Below are 20,299 nucleotides of genomic sequence, written 5' to 3'. Positions count from 1 at the left end.
AACAATAATGTTTATAGCCCTTGCGGTGACAAACACATTGAGATTGACAGAACGTCGAGGCACCATGCATGGAGAATGACCAAAAATAGAAACAAAAGAATGAAAGAAGGAAGGAAGGGAGTCGGAGGGGCCTGATCTGAATTCTGATTGGGGCACGAAATAGACAAACAGACGTCATGATGTTGAGTGTTCTGTTCTGCTTTCAGTATCATAAGGAGAGTGGTAACACAACACATACCTCCTCCCTAGCGCAACATCCCCTTTAAGAAATCTATAGTTCAGTCAACAGAAATAGGGCCCTTGTTAAAAGTTTTGCAATATATTGGGAATAGGGTGTCATTTGGGACTTAGCCTGGGTTCATCTCAGTGGGACCTTTTAATATTCAATCAAACATTTCTTCAAGTGTAATTTAGCTGTACAGCAGCACCAGATACCATATTGGAAAGCAAATAATGAACACTCCAACAAGACTGAAGTGATATCTAGCCAAGGACATACACAACGATATGTAGGCCTGTAATATGGGGAACATCACATCGAGGGCTATAAGGGCCACCATTATCTCCCATATCTAGCACTGTATAACGGAGTGGCTGTAGTATTGTGACGGCTCTGTAATAGAGTGGACGAGACATGTGAAACGCTCCCATAGTGATATAATGAGGATATGGTGTTCACATCCAAGACAGGTCTAACCGTTCATGTAGTTGATCATCCTTACCACTCATTGGCATGTCCAGTATCTACACTACCCTCCATATTAGTATTATACTGCTTCTTTGCTAGGCTAGGATGGGAGAGCATGTACAGATGTAGGATCTTAATTTGAGCCAGTTTGCTACAGCAGCAATATAATCTTGCAGCAACAGGAAATGTGAATTATTATGTGGATTCTAATTAATAGCCATTTTTGTAGGGGTTGATACATTTTTCATCTGGGAAAGTCAAGTTTGACATTACAAACTTTAGAAGCTTTTGTAAATCTCGAATACACTACACGTTTGCATTTCATTCTTTGCAGGAAAATTCTCAGCAACAAAAGAGTGATCAAATTAAGATCCTACATCTGTAAATGTTAGGTTGTTCTCTCTTCCCACCAAGATAATGATGTTAACACACTCCACTGTAGGGCGGAATTGGAATGGGGTTGCTATAGCAACTGGGCAATTAATTTTGTATGCTCTACTATTGCTTTGACTGGAGTATCATCGGCGTCTCTGTACAATCTGTTGATTTGGATCCTTGATGCGCTCAGGTATTGCGGTAAGAGACGACTTCTAATGGACCGAATTTGCTGGCTACATCAGTGTAGCCAGCAAATTGCACCTGGTTGTAACTGAATTCACGTTGAATGCAGCAAACAGCGTTTGTTAAAGGGTGTTTGTTTAAACCCGCCTTCTAACATCCCCATATATTCAAGGATTCTATTTAAGTCCCCTACATACTGTATACCCAATTTATCACTCCCGTCTCTCTTTTTATCATCTGTTTGTCTCCCCCTCTTTTTGCATTCCCTCACCTTCATTTTTGCCATACATTGTGCCATTTATTTATCTCTCGTTCTCTTCATCTCCCTTTTTTGTCATCTTTATTCCCCTCTCCCTCTCACTTCTCCTCTCCATCCATCCCTCCCGCCTGTCTGAGAAGAGGTTAAGAAGTGTAGCTGTGTGCGATCCCTAACCCCCGACGTCTAACCCCGGCCTGTAGGAATCAAGCCGCCTCATCGCCCACCCTAATCACCCTATTAAATCATCCAAAACAAATTCCTAACACAACATTAGTGATAGCATCTTTATGCCATATTTAATGGCAGCCCCCGACGCAAAGGTTATCTCTGCTTTCATCATCATAGGCCTCCAAATGGGACCCCATACGCTCCAAAGGGGTCACTGTGAAAATGAAAGGGAGTCTACTAAGGTAATTACCAGAATGCTTTGGAATATCAGTCTCAGCGTCAGCATTATTTTTCGCTCGCCGTAGCCCATAAACAATAAATCTTTTTTGGGGGACCGTTTATCCTTCTCTCTGGCAGTCATTCTCCTTTGATTCCATCAGGCAGTAATGGATTTTATATCTCTGATAGGCAATCTGTTTTATACTTATTAACTGCTCGCATCTTGAGGCATGACAATGCATTCAACCGCCAACCAGCCAACCGCCCGGCCCGGCATGCCCAAGTCCATTTCCCAGGCTCCCTAGGGAACACTGCATGTCACCTGCCCCCTGTTTTCCCTCCTCCTCGCCGATACCTGAGACAATAGATGGAATCTCACTTACGTTAATGCAGCCCCGTGTCGCTTGAAATGGAACATCGCTCGCCCTTGGTGTGCCATCAATATTTAATGGCCACCACTTGATTTTTCAATTTTTTGAGAGAGAGAAAGAGAGAGAGAGAGAGAGAGAGAGAGATATATAGAGATATATATATATATATAGAGAGAGAGAGAGAGATATATATATATATATATAGAGAGAGAGAGATATATATATAGAGAGAGATATATATAGAGAGAGATATATAGAGAGATATATATATATATATATATATATATATATATATATATAGAGAGAGAGATATATATATATATATATATATAGAGAGAGAGAGAGAGAGAGAGAGAGAGAGAGAGATATGAGAGAGAGAGATATTATTGTTATTTAGCGTGAGGTGACACTTGTGACTGCAACCAGCTGTGGGCTGTCTGAGAGGGCCTGAGGGGAGAGGGGGCAGAAGGAAGGGCCAGCAGCCTAGCTGCCGCTAACACCACAGAAACTCCTAATTGTTCTCCAAGAAGACAAGGTCTCATATTGACCCCTCTTTCTCTCTGTTTTGTCTTTATAGTTGCTTACTCACTAACAAAATGGGGTTTTCGTTGACAGCTAAAAACCCTTGAGAAAGAAGCTATATTTTTGTATTTTTAGTCACTCATTCACTAACAACAATGGGCGTCATTTGTTGAGAGCTAAAAGTCCAAGTGGCCTAGTTAGCATGTACAGAAACCCACCTAGTTACATTTGCGTGTGTACCTCCAAAGCCCACAGTACTTCACTTGCTAACTTGGTTTCATGCTTGATGGAATTTCTCAGAAATGGTTCCGCAGTTGCTCCCCTGATGTCTGTCACCACCATCTTATTTGCTCAATACTCTCCTCAATCTGTGTGTATTGTAGTACCCTCAAGTTCTTATTTTATCCAGCCCTGCTACTTTCTCTTACATCTTGAACATCCAAAGTCACTTATAAGAAACCGGAGGCAGAGAGTATTCCAAGAATGATTCCCCTCCTCTAATCCCTTTTAACTGCAGTACAAACCTTTGTACTCCCATTCCCTCCTGTAGTGTATTACAAGCATAATGCACTTTTTGATGTGAGCATTTGTGTGTGTGATGATGAATTAGTAATGTTACACAGGTAACACTGAGGTAACACCGTGTCTCTGTGTTTCCCTCTCTCTACAGACTGGCAGGAAAGAGAAAGGAGACCCGCTGAACTCTGCCATCGACAAGATGACCAAGAAGACCAGGGATCTGCGCAGACAGGTGGGTCACAGTGTCCAAAGCTGAGTTTGATGGACGCCATGTTTGCACCAAAGAGTTTGGCCAACCTGGTTCGAAACGGATCCTCACATGATTAGCTATAGATGACATATTTACACTAAAAAGGCAATCGTACAGGGACAGTCTGGCCAACTCTGTTCCAACCCAAACCGGACATGACTGGATAAAGATGCCATTTTTGCGGTCCAAGGCAATCGTAAACATGAACATAGTTTAGCCAACTCGGTTCCAACTGAAACATGACTTAATTGGCTAAAGATGCCATTTTTGTACTCCAATGCAATTTATATGGACAGTGTGGCCAACTAGGCTTCAACCAACACCTGACATGATTGGCTATAATAGACACACCATATTGTCACTGAAAGGCAATCATACTATACACGGAGAGAGTTTGGCCAATTTAGCTCGGACCCAAATCTGACATAACTGGTTATATGTTGGCCAAACCCTCCATAATACCTGAATCTGGGTCTGCACTTACACATTGCACTGACTGACACTCCATCCTGCATAGACTGCTATTCACTTTACAATCACAGAGCTAAAGAGCCAAATGTGTTTCTGTCATTTAAATCTATCGACCGATCTTTATGCGTATACACTTGATTTCATGAATCCCGGGGAGTATAGAGGCTGAAAGCTCGGAGCTATTACTTTCTCCCATATTGCAATGTTCCTCTCCATTAGTGGCCCAAAAGGAGACACTTCATGTATTGTTACATCTTGTTATAGTAATCAAAAGTAAAATTGATTTCTTTGGGAAGGCAATCTCATTTTGCCTCCCTATATTCTCTACCCATGAAAATATGTTCTTTGTTGTTGTACCGTATAATTCATAGAAAAATGCAGGTAATGGTAGGCGAATGGTACTCACTGTAACCTAAAAGCTATTCATTCACTTTTATTAAGAGGTGTACTTCACCTCTCTGTCGCACAGTATTTAGCCACCAAACAAGTGTTAATCTTATAAGCTGACTACACCGCTTGCGTCGGGTGCGCGAGCGTTGCAAAATAAATGTAGAAATCTATATTATTCAATTATTGCACCCACACTCCTCGCTCACGCGTGCCAATGAGTGTCTGCGTTGCCAAGGGCTAAAATAGGAGTCAGTTCTATTTCTGACGCAGATCGCGCTGCAAGTCCTGCCTCTCCCATCTCCTCATTGATTTATAGAAGCAGGTACCCACGTGTTATCTCCTCATTGGTAATACCCACGTGGGTGACTGAAAGACAAATGAGGTCAGTGGCGGTAATGCACCTAATTTATGAAAGTTGCCAATCGCAATGTAAAGTCAAGAGAAGAAAAAGCCTGGAAGGAGGAGAGATGACTAGAAACGATTCGGTTGATGGTTTTATGTGGATTAATTGGTGGAGTAGAGGACCTTAAGCATTTCAGATAATATAACAACTCAATGTTTATATCCCAGGACAAATTAGCTAGCAACAGCAAGCTAGCTAAATAGGACAAATTAGCTAGCAAGTGCAAGCTAGCTAGCTAAATTGCCATAAATGTTTAATGCTTTTTGACCTGTCCCCAAATTAATATAATTGGTTCAGAGTTTGTTTTGATATTTTAACCTGAGTGATCACGTTTGGTGTGGGGGGACAAAATACATTTATGCACGATGGCGCACGCGCACAGCCGGTTTGGGTTCCGTGTTACGGTATATCTTTAAAATGGCAATGACCTATAGTGCCACAGCCATTAATAACTTAAATATTGGTCTAATAACCAATTAACTGAAAACACAGATTGATCAACGCAGACTGAACATGGTCTCCACCCTAAGATACAGGAAGTCTTTATGGGTCTTATGTACTATATGTACTCAATGTACTATATAGTCAGACATAGAAGAAACAGAGAGGAGACAAAGGGAAGACATATAAGAGACATACAGTGGTTTGTCCTTTAAAAGTTGCAGCGTATTCTATGGCATGTTATTTAAGTGCCAACCACTGGTACCATTAATGCTAGTTTGTGCTAGTTTGACCACCAGAGGGCATCTTTGAGAAGCATTTGATAGCCTTCAATAGTGGCCGTACTAGAGAATGTAAAACCTTTTTTGTAAGAACATAGTATATGGGACTGATTTTAAGAAATTTCGCTTAATTTGATGAATATTATGGTGTTTCTGTTCCAAGAACAACTAAAAACCCTCTCGGTTTCCGTTAGGATGGAATGGATAATATGGTGCTGTACAACGTGACGGTCGGGAGTAGGCTACAGAACTTGCGGGCACGCGGGAGACCGTGGTTCAATTTCCTGACGGGGAGGAAGGAGTAGGCTGTCCAATGGGCTTTAAAATAATATCCAAGGGGCTTTAAAATAATTCTAAATTAATAACAATAATTGCTTTGTTTAAAAAAAATAACAATATTTTGGAGATTATTTTGTTTTCAAATAACGTAAAATGAGCGAGAAAAAGGCCATTCTTGAACATGGGGTGAGACATTGTTACTAATTTGTAAATAAAGCCAGTTTGTTATTTAGAATGATTTCTGTTTTTAGAGGAAGAGAAACCAAAAACCTACAGTCATCTCATGGGTCTCCCAGTCAAGGCCGGCACGGGTATTGAACCAGCATCTGTAGCAAACCAGCTTGTACTGCTATGCAGTGTCTTAGACCGTTGCACCACTCAGGTGCTGTACAATGTGATCGGTCGGGAGTGGGCTACACTACTACAGTAAGAGCAAAATAATCCTAACAAAATAAAATCATAAAAACCTTAGTGTAACAACAGTTTTAGTAAGTAATACTGAAGTTGTGCACAACTGAGCAAGAGAACAAGTACATTAGAGTGTCTAGTTTAAGAACAGACGCCTCACAAGTCCTCAACTGGCAGCTTCATTAAATAGTACCCGCAAAACACCAGTCTCAACGTCAACAACGAAGAGTCGACTCCGGGATGCTGGCCTTCTAGGCAGAGTTCCTCTGTCCAGTGTCTGTGTTATTTTGCCCAACTTAATTTTTTATTTTTATTGGCCAGTCTGAGATATGGCTTTTTCTTTGCAACTCTGCCTAGAAGGCCAGCATCCCGGAGTCGCTTCCTCACTGTTGACGTTGAGACTGGTGTTTTGCGGGAACTATTTAATGAAGCTGCCAATTGAGGACTTGTAAGGCTTCTGTTTCTCAAACTAGACACTCTAATGTACTTGTCCTCTTGCTCAGTTGTGCACCGGGGCCTCCCACTCCTCTTTCTAGGGAGTAGTACACAGCGTTGTACGAGATCGTCAGTTTCTTGGCAATTTCTCACATGGAATAGCCTTCATTTCGCAGAACAAGAATAGACTGACAAGTTTCAGAAGAAAGTTATTTGTTTCTGGCCATTTTGAGCCTCTAATGGAACGGACAAATGCTGATGCTGCAGATTCTCAACTAGTCTTAAGAAGGACAGTTTTATTGCTTCTTTAATCAGACAACAGTTTTCCGCTGTGTTAACATAATTGCAAAAGGGTTTTCTAATGATCAATTAGCCTATTAAAATGATAAACTTGGATTAACTAACACAATGTGCCATTGGAACACAGGAGTGATGGTTGCTGATAATGGGCCTCTGTACGCCTATGTATGTCATTTCCAGCTACAATACTCATTTACAACATTAACAATGTCTACACGGTATTTCTGATCAATATGATGTTATTTTATTAATGGACATTTTTTTTAATTTTCTTTCAAAAACAGAGACATTTCTAAGTGACCCCAAACTTTTCAATGGTTGTGTACATTCATGTAGAAATGTTTAGAAACAAATTATATTCTTATTTGCAATAAGAGTTACTCCAAAATGACTCAAAATACCTAATTTACCATTAATTTCTATTGGGCACAAAATAACCTGAAACACAACCAAAGCAAGCAGCAAATGCATCCAACAAAATTGTAGAGTCACAAGCTTGATGTACTGTAGTCATTGCATGCTATACATTTGGGACCAAATACTTTTGCTCCCCTAAAATGGGGGACTACAAAAAGTGCTGTAATTTCTAAATGGTTTACCCGATATGAATGAAAATATCCTAAAATTAATGCTGACAGTCTGCTGTTTAACCCCCATAGTTGTTGTGCCATTTCAAATCTAAAGTGCTCCAGTACAGAGCCAAAATAACAAAACATTTGTCACTGTCCCAATACATTTGGAGTTCAATGTAGAGGAGACAGAGTGAAGACAGAGTGGAGACAGAGTGGCGACAGAGGGGAGACATAGGGGAGACATAGGGTAGACATAGAGGAAACAGAGGGGAGACAGAGGGGAGACATAGAGGAGACAGAAGGTAGACATAGGGGAGACATAGAGGAGACATAGTGGAGACAGAGGGTAGACATAGAGGAGACAGAGGGTAGACATAGAGGAGACAGAGGGGAGACATGGAGGAGACAGGGGGAGGGCAAGACGGGAGCAGAGAGGCAGGAATTACACAGCGGGTCTGATATAGTAATTATGTCACAACAGCCCTAGAGGAGACAATGCAATGGTGCTAAGAGACACTAGGCCTTCCAGGAGGGAGGAGAACTGAGCAAAGAGGCTTTGCCTGTGAAGTGACTTTGTTTGTGGGAGTGCGTGTGTGTGTGTGTGTGTGTGTGTGTGTGTGTGTGTGTGTGTGTGTGTGTGTGTGTGTGTGTGTGTGTGTGTGTGTGTGTGTGTGTGTGTGTGCCATACTCCCTTGTGTATAGCAGCCATCTCATGTTAGAACGCAGAAACTGTTGACACCTTTGTGTCGTTGTGAAGACGGGAGATGGCAGAGAGAGAATGAGTACAATGACAGTGACAGCTGTCAGGAATACACACTATGTGTGCAATAATAGTGTTTAATTAACATAGTAATTTTTTTATGACTACCTCATCTCTGTACCCCACACATGCAATTATCTGTAAGATCCCTCAGTCGAGCAGTGAATTGCAAACACAGATTCAACCACAAAGAGCAGTGAGGATTTCCAGTGCCTCGCAAAGAAGGGCAACTATTGGTAGACGGTTAAAAAAAAAGACATTGAACATCTCTTTGAGCACGGTGAAGTTATTAAATACACTTTTGATGGTGTAGCAATACACCCAGTCACTAGAAAGATACAGGTGGCCTTCCTAACTCATTTGCCAGAGAGGAAGGAAACTTCTCCGGGATTCACTTTTTGCCCTGAATACAAAGTGTTATGGTTGGGGAAAATCCAATACAACACATAACTAAGTGACACTCTTCATATTTTCAAGCATAGTGGTGGCTGCATCATGTTATGGGGATGATTTTAACCATTAAGGACTGGGGAGTTTTTCAGGATAGAAAATATAGAAAATAAATGGAACAGAGTATTCTTTTTTGCAAGTATTTCAATTATAGTCCTATTGTAAAACGATTATAACACTGAAAAGGATTTTTCTAAATTAAATTAAAATATCCATGTGACAATGTTACATGCAAGGATATACTATGACATTTCAATTTATTAATTTAATAAAACAAACTATTCAATGTATTTTTTATGATGTGCACGTGTGCCCCATAAAAAGACTGGGAGCCTACCGATAGCCTTCCCGTTTTTAACTTGTTGTTTATGTTGGCCAATCAAAGTGGCAGAGAGGCTCAATGTGTAGCAAGTGGCGTGAGAGTTCACTAATGCAATGCAAGTTAGCGAAATTAAAAGGAGTAGGCTACAACGACCAACCAACAGGTAGGCTGTTGTTTTATCTGAATGGGTTTGGCCTCAATTAGCCTAGCTTGCTATAGGTGGCTAACTTAGCTAGCTAACTAGGCTACTCCAGTGATGGGATGATAAATAACATTGTGGTTGCTACAAGTTAGCTAGCCTTGGCTGTAGCCCGAGTTGCCTTGGCGTCTCTCATTTTCCCTCCGTCTGCTCGCTACACGCCCCTTATAACTTCCACAGCTACAGTAATAGAGCAAAAGAGCAGCCTATCCCTCGCGCAGCAGTGCTCAGGTAAAACATTTACGTAAAAAATAAACACATGTATTTTGAATATCCGACAACAATGTATGATACTATTCAAATAGTGAAACTATTTTCAAACCCTCGAACTCTAGAATGTATGTAAATCACCAAGCTTGTCTGCATTTCCTCCGGTGCGGGAAAATTCTCAGCAACAAAAGAGTGATCCAATTAAGATCCTACACCTGTATGTGTAAGATACAGTACATCCAACCACATATCACATATACATACGTAGGCCTACAGATAGTCATTTCATTCTCTACCTGTTTCATATCAGTTTCTCTGAGGGCAGAGCACAGAAAGTTTAACATATGGTATATGTGTAATTTACACCCACACCCACACATATCATATATAAAAATGTAGGCCCAGAGTATCATTTTGCAGACAGTTGCTTATACAGTATGGCCCTTATAGACACACACGCACACACGCACACACGCACACACGCACACACACACACACACACACACACACACACACACACACACACACACACACGGACAGGTACACACATTAACAAACACTTAGCATTTCAACTTACCCTCATCACACATGCATAGATGGGACGTTTGATTGCCTACTCAAGATCGGGGGCGTGCATTAAATGTTGAGTAAATCAAAGTGTGTGTGCAAACAACACATAAAGCAACCCGCCCTCCCGCCCAGGTAAAAAATGACAGCCTGACCGCCTGTTTGCTTTTCATCGCACTCAGCGTTAACCATGAGGCCCTAGGATTTTCCATAGATGTACATCACTTGTGTATCCCTCTGCCACCTTTGCTGCCAGGTAATGCACATGGTGAGCCACCAGCCAATCCCACGTGTCGACCACCACAATGTGCCACTCGGTTCCGCTAGGCAATGTGCCTGTCCCAAATGGCACCCTATTCCTTACATAGTGCACTACTTTCGACCAGGGCCAATAGGGAATAGGCTGCCATTTGGGATGCAAGCAAGCACTCACTGCAGGGGCCTAGTAACGTAATTAGAAAATGCCTTTTAAAATCCTGTGCACACCTTGGCGCAGGGTTGTAAATATCGCAGCGGCTGTGACACGGTTTACATCAGGCACTCAATCGTACATCCCACCCCTTCGTTTTCTCTCCTTCTCTATCTCTCTCTCTCTGCCTTGTTCAACTTTTTACCCCCGCCTCCCCCTGTACCAAGTGTGCGGCCCATCCTTGGGTGTGCTTTTGTGGCCTTGTTACTCCAACAATATTGGGAAAGCAGTAAACTCTCTCCGACACGTGTATTATAATTATAGATGTTAAAGACCCCCCCCCATCACACACACACACCCCCAAAAGCAAGGTGGCTGTTTACAGATTTGCAAGGCCATGCACTTTTTAATCCTTTTAAGACATTTATTTCATTATCTATCGCTGTATTAAACCGAGGTGAGATGTTTATTGCGTGACTCCTCACGTTTTATGGTACAGTAAAGTGGTTTAAAGGAAATGAAAAGTGTTTAATAGTCCTGATTTACTTGTGCGAGGGAGTCTGCCTCAATTTCATTTTCGACCCAGTAATTCTGAACCATCACTTCTAATTCATTCAAGAACAACTCTCAACAACTCTGAAATGGTTCCAGTGTTACAAGGCTGATCACACCTAGTGTCAACGTGCTGGGCAATATTGTACTCATCCCCTATCAGACCTGGCCTCAGCTGAGTTGGAATCCAAACTCTAAACATTACGGAGAGAATATGAAAATGCAGTGTGTTATTAGCCTTTGAGTTGGGGATCTGAAAAACGTACAACAAATCAATCAATCAATTTACTGTAAAAACCAGTGTTCTACTTTAAATTAACTACAATTTATAAAGGCTTTATGTAAACTCAGCAAAAAAAGAAACGTCATCTCACTGTCAACTGCGTTTATTTTCAGCAAACTTAACATTTGCAAATATTTGTATGAACATAAGATTCAACAACTGAGACATAAACTGAACAAGTTCCACAGACATGTGACTAACAGAAATGGAATAATGTGTCCCTGAAAAAAGGGGGGGGCAAAATCAAAATTAACAGTCAGTATCTGGTGTGGCTACCAGCTGCATTAAGTACTGCAGTGCATCTCTTTCTCATGGACTGCACCAGATTTGCTGTGAGATGTTACCCCACTCTTCCACCAAGGCACCTGCAATTTCCCGGACATTTCTGGGGGGAATGGCTCTAGCCCTCACCCTCCGATCCAACAGGACCCAGATGTGCTCAATGGGATTGAGATCCGTGGGCCATGGCAGAACACTGACATTCCTGTCTTGCAGGAAATCACACACAGAATGAGCAGTATGGCTGGTGGCATTGCCATGCTGGAGGGTCATGTCAGGATGAGGATGCAGGAAGGGTACCACATGAGGGAGGAGGATGTCTTCCCTGTAACGCACAGCGTTGAGATTGCCTGCAATGACAACAAGCTCAGTCCGATGATGCTGTGACACACCACCCCAGACCATGACGGACCCTCCACCTCCAAATCGATCCCGCTCCAGAGTACAGGCCTCGGTGTAACGCTCATTCCTTCGACGATAATCGCGAATCCAACCATCACCCCTGGTGAGACAAAACCGCGACTCGTCAGTGAAGAGCACTTTTTGCCAGTCCTGTCTGGTCCAGCGACGGTGGGTTTGTGCCCATAGGCGACGTTGTTGCCGGTGATGTCTGGTGAGGACCTGCCTTACAACAGGCCTACAAGCCCTCAGTCCAGCCTCTCTCAGCCTATTGTGGACAGTCTGAGCACTGATGGAGGGATTGTGCATTCCTGGTGTAACTCGGGCAGTTGTTGTTGCCGTCCTGTACCTGTCCCGCAGGTGTGATGTTCGGATGTACCGATCCTGTGCAGGTGTTGTTACATGTGGTCTGCCACTGCGAGGATGATCAGCTGTCCGTCCTGTCTCCCTGTAGCGCTGTCTTAGGCGTCTCACAGTATGGACACTGCAATTTATTGCCCTGGCCACATCTGCAGTCATCATGCCTCCTTGCAGCATGCCTAAGGCACGTTCACGCAGATGAGCAGGGACCCTGGGCATCTTTCTTTTGGTGTTTTTCAGAGTCAATGGAAAGGCCTCTTTAGTGTTCTAAGTTTTCATAACTGTGACCTTAATTGCCTACCGTCTGTAAACTGTTAGTGTCTTAACGACCGTTCCACAGGTGCATGTTCATTAATTGTTTATGGTTCATTGAACAAGCATGGGAAGCAGTGTTTAAACCCTTTACAATAAATACCTGTGAAGTTATTTGGATTGAGTTTATTATACATGCAGTCTTCATATACACTACTCAAATCATCTATAAGATGATTTCTCACTCTATAAAGGAGAATTGTAGTATTGAAGTTGATCTAATTGACAATAAACAATAATTGTCTATGACATTCCAATAAACTGAGACTGAATGCAGCAGTGCCAAAACACATGTTGTGCAATAATGCATGCATCCCAAATGGCAACCTATTCACTTTTTAGTCCACTTTTTCTTTCGACCAGGGCTCATAGGACTCAGGACAAATTTAGTGCACTATATAGGGACTATAGTGCCATTTGGGATAGAGAAATATTTTTTTCCCCTGTGTTTTTCTTCTTATTCTACTCCACTTGGACACTTCGTCTGTAACACAAGTGCTCTTACTTCCCCTACAATATTTTTCTTCTCCTTGACAGCATGTGTATCTGTCAGAGTTCTGGGAAAACGACTCATTGCCCCAGTTAATCAGAGATGCGTCATCAAATGTCATTGGGTTTGTAAATTAGATTGAATGATGGTGATGGTGATGAGACATCCATACGTGGTGAAAGCTTACTCTGTGTTTGCGTCCCATATGGCACCATATTCTCTATATAGTGCACTACTTTTGACTAAAGTGCTATGGGAGACTTGGGGGATGAGTCGCTCTGGTTAATTACAACACATTTATTTATTTATTTTATTTCACCTTTATTTAACCAGGTAGGCTAGTTGAGAACAAGTTCTTATTTACAACTGCGACCTGGCCAAGATAAAGCAAAGCAGTGTGACACAAACAACAACATAGTGTTTATTCCATACACATGGAATAAACAAGTGTACAACAAGTGTACAAAAAAAAGTATATATACAGTGTGTGCAAATGAGGTAAGATAAGGGAGGTAAGGCAATAAATAGACCATAGTGGCGAAACAATTACAATTTAGCTATTAAACACTGGATTGATAGAGGTGCAGAAGATGAATGTGCAAGTAGAGATACAGCAAAAAAATAAATAACAATATGGGGATGAGGTAGTTGGATGGGCTATTTACAGATGGGCTATGTACAGGTGCAGTGATCTGTGAGCTGCTCTGACAGCTGGAGCATAAGAAAATATGGTCCTAATTATTCACTAATTATTGGATTATTATTAAAAACAAGGTGGCTGTCCGTCTTGGCTGCTGCATGAAACATAAACGTACAGTGCACTTGTTGCTCTTGCAGACCTCAGAGTCTCTCGCTCTCTCTCTCTCTCTCGCTCTCTCTCGCACTCTCTCTCACACACATACACACTTCATAGCTAACATCTATCTGTCGGTGACTACCACCTACCTCTGCGAGAGAAATATGGCAGCCGCATCTGCAAATTAGAAGTCAAGCGATGTGTTAATACTAGAATGCTTTGACCCCTCCGCTCGTATTGATTCAATGTGGAAGCTCCACCGCTTTACCAGGTTGGGTTTTGCTTCCAACAGTCGGGAGGAATGAAAGGATGCTATCGACGATAGGTGTTAATTGATGTAGTGTAAGATAACATTTGTATGTACAGATGTATGAACTTCCATTGGACATCAAAGCAGACTTAGTTTTACCTACCTAGCTACAGATAACATGTGAAATTAGATTGTGATCTGTCCATAAAAGACAACCCTTGGTATACAGTGTCTTTGAATGAGACAATGAGAGACGTTGAATCACTATGAAATGATTCCTCTCGCTAGTAGGGAAGTGATTGATATCCGCATTTTTTCCCCCTTCACCTTCTCATTTACTAAGAAATAGTACATGTTCTCATCGAGAGAAATGCATTCGCTGCAATACTATTAGCTTTTAAATCAGAATCCTTGCTTTTTTCATAATTTAACTGTACAGCTCCACACACAAAAAAGACACCCTCACACCCACCACAAAACACACACGGACACCCACAAGTCTCTAAGTGGCATTGCTCTTAACACCTTGGCTCCACCTGCTTTGCCTTCTGTTAAGCGGGACAGGTCACCCAGCCTGCCAAGGAGGTTCTGTGTAAAGGTAATGGGCATTAGCAGGCCAGAATGAATAAGCAGGGCCCTGCCCGCTTTCTGCTAGCCTAAAAGCCACTAGAGAGAGACTGCCTGGCCCTTGTTCTTGTTTACAGGCTAATGCTTTCACTGTTTGCTACAGTAAGAGACGGAGAGGCTGAAAGTAGCACAGGCGAGGACAACTTCTAAAGTATGACTTTGAAGGATAAAGTCTGCATCCCAAATGGCTCACTATTCACTATATAGTGTACTACTTTTGATCATGGCACAATAGGGAATAGGGTGCCATTTAATATGGAACCTATGTTAACTTTCTTTATCTTAATTTACTTGAGTATGTATGTATGTATGTATGTATGTATGTATGTATGTATGTATGTATGTATGTATGTATGTAGTTATTTGGCTAAACAACACATGGTAGCTCTAACCAAAACAATTGTGTGACCAATGACTACCCATTCAATCCCTTTGTTGACAGTAGACTGGCGCTGGGATGTATAGCAGCCTTTTCACGGGCTCCTGACCAATTATGCTATTTAGTGTGTTTTTTGCACTGATATTCACTTTTTTTGTACATAATGTTTTCGCCATCGTTTCCTATGACCGAAAACAGCTTCTGGACATCAGAACAGCGATCACTAACCTCGATTTGGATGAAGAATTCTACTTCAATGACTCAGCCGTGCAGGACGTATTGCTCACCCGGGACCAGGCCCTAATCCCCGACACTTGGAAGAGGAAAAGACAGCGATATGGAGGCCGACTTGGGGGGCACCCTGATGAAACTCCGGTGGCGAGTAAAGAAATCACCTCTACCCTCTGATCTATTGGCGAATGTACAATCACTGGAGAACAAACTAGACGAGCTTCATTCGAGACTATCCTATCAATGGGACCTGAAGGACTATTATCCTATGCTTCACAGTGTCATGGCTGAACGAGGACATGGTTAATATAAATCTATCTGGTTTTTCAATGCATCGGCAGGACAGAACGGCAGCATCTCGTAAACTCAAGAGCGGGGGTGTATGCCTCTTTGTTAACAACAGCTGGTGTGCGATCTCTAATATTAAGGAAGTCTCGAGGTTCTGCTCACTTGAGTTAGAATACCTCATGATAAGCTGTTGACTATACTTTTTACTAAGATGCCCTCTGACCAACCATCAAACAGGCAAAGTGTCAATACAAGACGAAGGTTGAATCTTACTACACTGGTTTTGACGCTCGTCGGATGTGGCAGGGCTTGCAAACTATCACAGATTACAAAGGGAAACCCGAGCTGCCCAGTGACACGAACCTACCAGACAAGCTAAATGCCGTCTTCAAGGCAAGCAACACTGAACCGTGTGTGAGAGCACCAGCTGTTCCCGACAACTGTGTGATTACACTCTCCGTAGCTAATGTGGGTAAGACCTTTAAACAGGTTAACATTCAAAGGCCACATACGGATTACCAGGATGCCTACTCAGAGCATGCGCTGACCAGATGACAAGTGTCTTCACTGACATTTTCAACCTATCCCTGACCCAGTCTGTAATACCTACAGTTGAAGTCGGAAGTTTACATACAACTTAGCCAAATATATTTAAACTCAGTTTTTCACAATTCCTGACATTTAATCCTAGTAAAAATTCCCTGTCTTAGGTCAGTTAGGATCACTACTTTATTTTAAGAATGTGAAATGTCAGAATAATAGTAGAGAGAATTATTTATTTCAGATGTTTTTCTTTCATCACATTCCCAGTGGGTCAGAAGTTTACATACACTCAATTAGTATTTGGTAGCATTGCCTTTAATTATTTAAGTTGGGTCAAACGTTTCGGGTAGCCTTCCACAAGCTTCCCACAATAAGTTCAGTGAATTTTGGCCCATTCCTCCTGACAGAGCTGGTGTAACTGAGTCAGGTTTTTAGGCCTCCTCGTTCATCTCTAGGAGACAGAATGCGTCTCCTTCCTGAGCGGTATGACGGCTGCGTGGTCCCATGGTGTTTATACTTACGTACTATTGTTTGTACAGATGAACATGGTACCTTCAGGCGTTTGGAAATTGCTCCCAAGGATGAACCAGACTTGTGAAGGCCTCCAATCTTTTTTCTGAGGTCTTGGCTGATTTCTTTTGATTTTCCCATGATGTCAAGCAAAGAGGCACTGAGTTTGAAGGTAGGCCTTGAAATACATCCACAGGTACACTTCCAATAGACTCAAATGATGTCAATTAGCCTATCAGAAGCTGGGACTGAACATCTCCCTCTGCAACTGAATCCTCTGGATCCTGGACTTCCTGACTGGCCGCCCCCAGGTGGTGAGGGTAGGCAACAACATATATGCCATGCTGACCCTCAAGACGGGGGCCCCTCAGGTGTCCGTGCTTAGTCCCCTCCTGTACTCCCTGTTCACCCACTACTGCATGGCCGTGCACGACTCCAACACCATCATTAAGTTTGCCAACGACACGACAGTGGTAGGCCTGAACACTGACGATAATGAGACAGCCTGTATGGAGGAGGTCAGAGACCTGGCAGTGTGGTGCCAGGACAACAATCTCTCCCTGAACGTCAGTAAGACAAAGGAACTGATCATGGACTACAGAAAACAGAGGGCAGAGCATAGGTCGAGAGCTTCAAGTTCTTCGGTGTCCACATCACTAAGGATCTATCATGGTCCAAACACACAAACACAGTTGCGAAGACGGCACAACAATACTCATTATTTTTATTCGTTATTGAGTGTGTATTTATTCCTTGTGTGACTATTTCAATTTTTATTAAATGTTTTATCTTATCTTTAACTCTGTATTGTTGGAAAATACCCTTAAGTAAGTATTTCACTGTTAGTCTACACCTGTTGTCTACAAAGCATGTAACAAATAAAATTTGCTTTGATTTGATAGATCTGAGGCCATAGGTGGTCATTCACCGTCACACAAGGAGGCCCACACATTAGCCAGATAATGATAATTCTGTGCGATGTTTAGACAGGCCCACTGGGCTAAAGATGGACCAGCCCATCTGGCATATGCCGAAATGCCCTATGGCCAGTCCCTTTCTGTGACTAGCAGTAATGCCACGGTACTTGCCGGCAGCTGGTTTAAGGCCAAACGGATGAAACAAAGTGCGAGACAATATGGGCGAAAGAGAACAAAAGAGAGGGTTGGAGAGAGAGGCTGAATCTGAAACTGTAAAAATAGCGTCCCAGCTGTTCCAAAAGTTGATTAATAGTCCTAATTGGGGAAAGAGAAGGGCTGATTGTGCGCTGAGCTAATATCCTCAAATGTCTCGCCTCGATGAAATTACTATTCCTCTGATAGCCAGCTACCGCCACAGGCTGCGTCCCCATTTACAGCCTATTCCCTAAATAGTGCCATAAGTTTGACCAGGGCCTATAGGGCTCTGGTCAGAAGTAGTGCATTATTAATGGACAGGGTGCCTAGAGACGTGCAGTGTGTTCCTAGCCTTGTCATCCTGTTTGTTATGAATTCCTGTTGTCAAGTTACTTATTCACCGGGGCTCGCTCCCGATCTTGACTGACGGCTGATCGCAGGGCTCCCCCGTGGCAGCAGCGCAACAAATGCTACAGTACCGTTCATTATAATGGTGATTTTCTGGATGAATTCTGCTGTTTGTTTATAGTGCATGGAAATTGGAATCAGAGGAACAGCTGTTTCGTATCAAGACAGATGGCTCGTTGATTAGCCATACGAGAAATGCAAAATCACTGTGGCCTATAAACGAAAGTGTATGTGTTATTTTCTTCTATACGTGCTACAGTAGATCAATGTATGTGTTGATCTTTGAATGCTATCGGCTGGTAACAAGCACAAAATTACGATGTAGGTTGGTATCAGTAATTATGTTAGTGTTTCACTTCCGACAGATAACAATGGGCACAAAAACACGATTCAAGTCGATAATATAGTATCGCTGTTTAACTTACAAATGCTTCCATAGTGACAAGTCACAGTATCTAGCTGACTGACAATGACCCCCACACTGCAGTCAGCGTGACAGGTATGGTGTCAAACAGTCAGTCGTTAACGCTGTCAGCAGTCGTTTTGCCCTCCACTGACTCTCCCCCCGACTACTTGCTTGGGCTCCATCGCTGCTTGATAACCCTGTGGCATTGCTTCTACAGGCGGCGTTCTTGTGGCCTGACCACGGGGACCCGGGCCTGCCACCAGAAAGGACTGATAAGAAAGGGAAGGAGGAGGGAGGCTGATAGACGAGTTCACGACACCCTTAAAGGCCCAATACAGATTTGTTATATAAATATCAAATCATTTCTGGGTACAGTTAAGTACACTACATCACCAAAAGTATGTGGACTCCCCTTCAAATTAGTGGATTAAGCTATTTCAGCCAAACCCGTTGCTGACAGGTGTATAAAATCAAGCACACCGCCATGCAATCTTCATAGACAAACATTAGCAGTAGAAAGGCCTTACTGAAGAGCTTAGTGACTTTCAACGTGGCATGACAATAGGATGCCACTTTTCCATCAAGTCAGTTCGTCAAATTTCTGCCTTGCTCGAGCTGCCACGGTCAACCCTAAGTGCAGTTAATGTGAAGTGGAAATGTCTAGGATCAACAACGGCTCTGCCGCGAAGTGGTAGGCCACACAAGCTCACAGAACGGACCGCTGAGTGCTGAAGCGTGTAGCGTGTAAAAATTGTCTGGCCGCGGTTGCAACACTCACTACCGAATTCCGAACTGCCTCTGGAAGCAACCTTAGCACAATCAATGTTCATCGTGACCTTCATGAAATGGGTTTCCATTGCCGAGCAGCAATGGAAACCCATTGCTGGTAGGCTGCTGACAAGCCTATGATCAACATGCGCAATGTCAAGCGTTGGCTGGAGTGGTGTAAAGCTCACCGCCATTGGACTCTGAAGCAGTGGAAATTTGTTCTCTGGAGTGATGAATCACTCTTCACCATCTGGCAGTCCGATGGACGAATCTGTTTCTAAGCTGCACAGAGCCCTGACCTCAACTCCATTGAACACCTTTGGGATGAATTAGAACGCTGACTGCGAACTAGGCCTAATCACACAACATCAGTGCCCGACCTCACTAATGCTCTTGTGGCAGAGTGGAAGCAAGACCCCGCAGCAATTTTCCAACATCTAGTGGAAAGCTGTCCCAGAAGAGTGGAGGCTGTAGCAAAGGGGGGACCAACTCCATATTAGTGCCCATCCTCAGATTTTGGAATGAGATGTTCGACGAGCTGGTGTCCACATACTTCTGGTCATGTAGTGTACCTTACTGTTATAGATTTCCATAAAAATGGGCAAAAATAGCTTTTTATCAACAAACAAAAAAATTCTCAAGCAAGAATTTTGCTTGGACTGTCTAGAAGTGGTCTGAGTGGGGAGGGGAAAACAGAAAAGTCGCTGTTATTGGCAGAGAGGTTTAGAAGTCTCCTTTTATTGGTCTGTTATCCAGTTTACCGCACCCATGCAAACCTGCTGTGTAGATTGTCTTTTTTTCTACTAGCAACTATTAGGAAATAACACCGATCACATTTTCTCACACTTTTAC

The 20,299-nt window shown here is 42.7% G+C and overlaps 1 protein-coding gene across 2 annotated transcripts in view; it reads left to right on the top strand.

The window, feature by feature from the left end:
* Positions 1-20,299, top strand: part of LOC106609934 (catenin alpha-2) — a 756,904-nt gene that overhangs the window by 567,009 nt on the left and 169,596 nt on the right. For both annotated transcript variants that reach the window (XM_045722643.1, XM_045722644.1), the window contains exon 8: positions 3,459-3,539. In XM_045722643.1, the coding sequence (XP_045578599.1) occupies positions 3,459-3,539 (81 nt within the window). The remainder of the gene's footprint in view (positions 1-3,458; positions 3,540-20,299) is intronic.

Source organism: Salmo salar, chromosome ssa08 (genome assembly GCF_905237065.1).
Source record: "Salmo salar chromosome ssa08, Ssal_v3.1, whole genome shotgun sequence".
Classification (NCBI taxonomy): domain Eukaryota; kingdom Metazoa; phylum Chordata; class Actinopteri; order Salmoniformes; family Salmonidae; genus Salmo; species Salmo salar.
The sequence above is the reverse complement of the archived record's forward strand: the minus strand, read 5'-3'. Positions and strand labels throughout refer to the sequence as shown.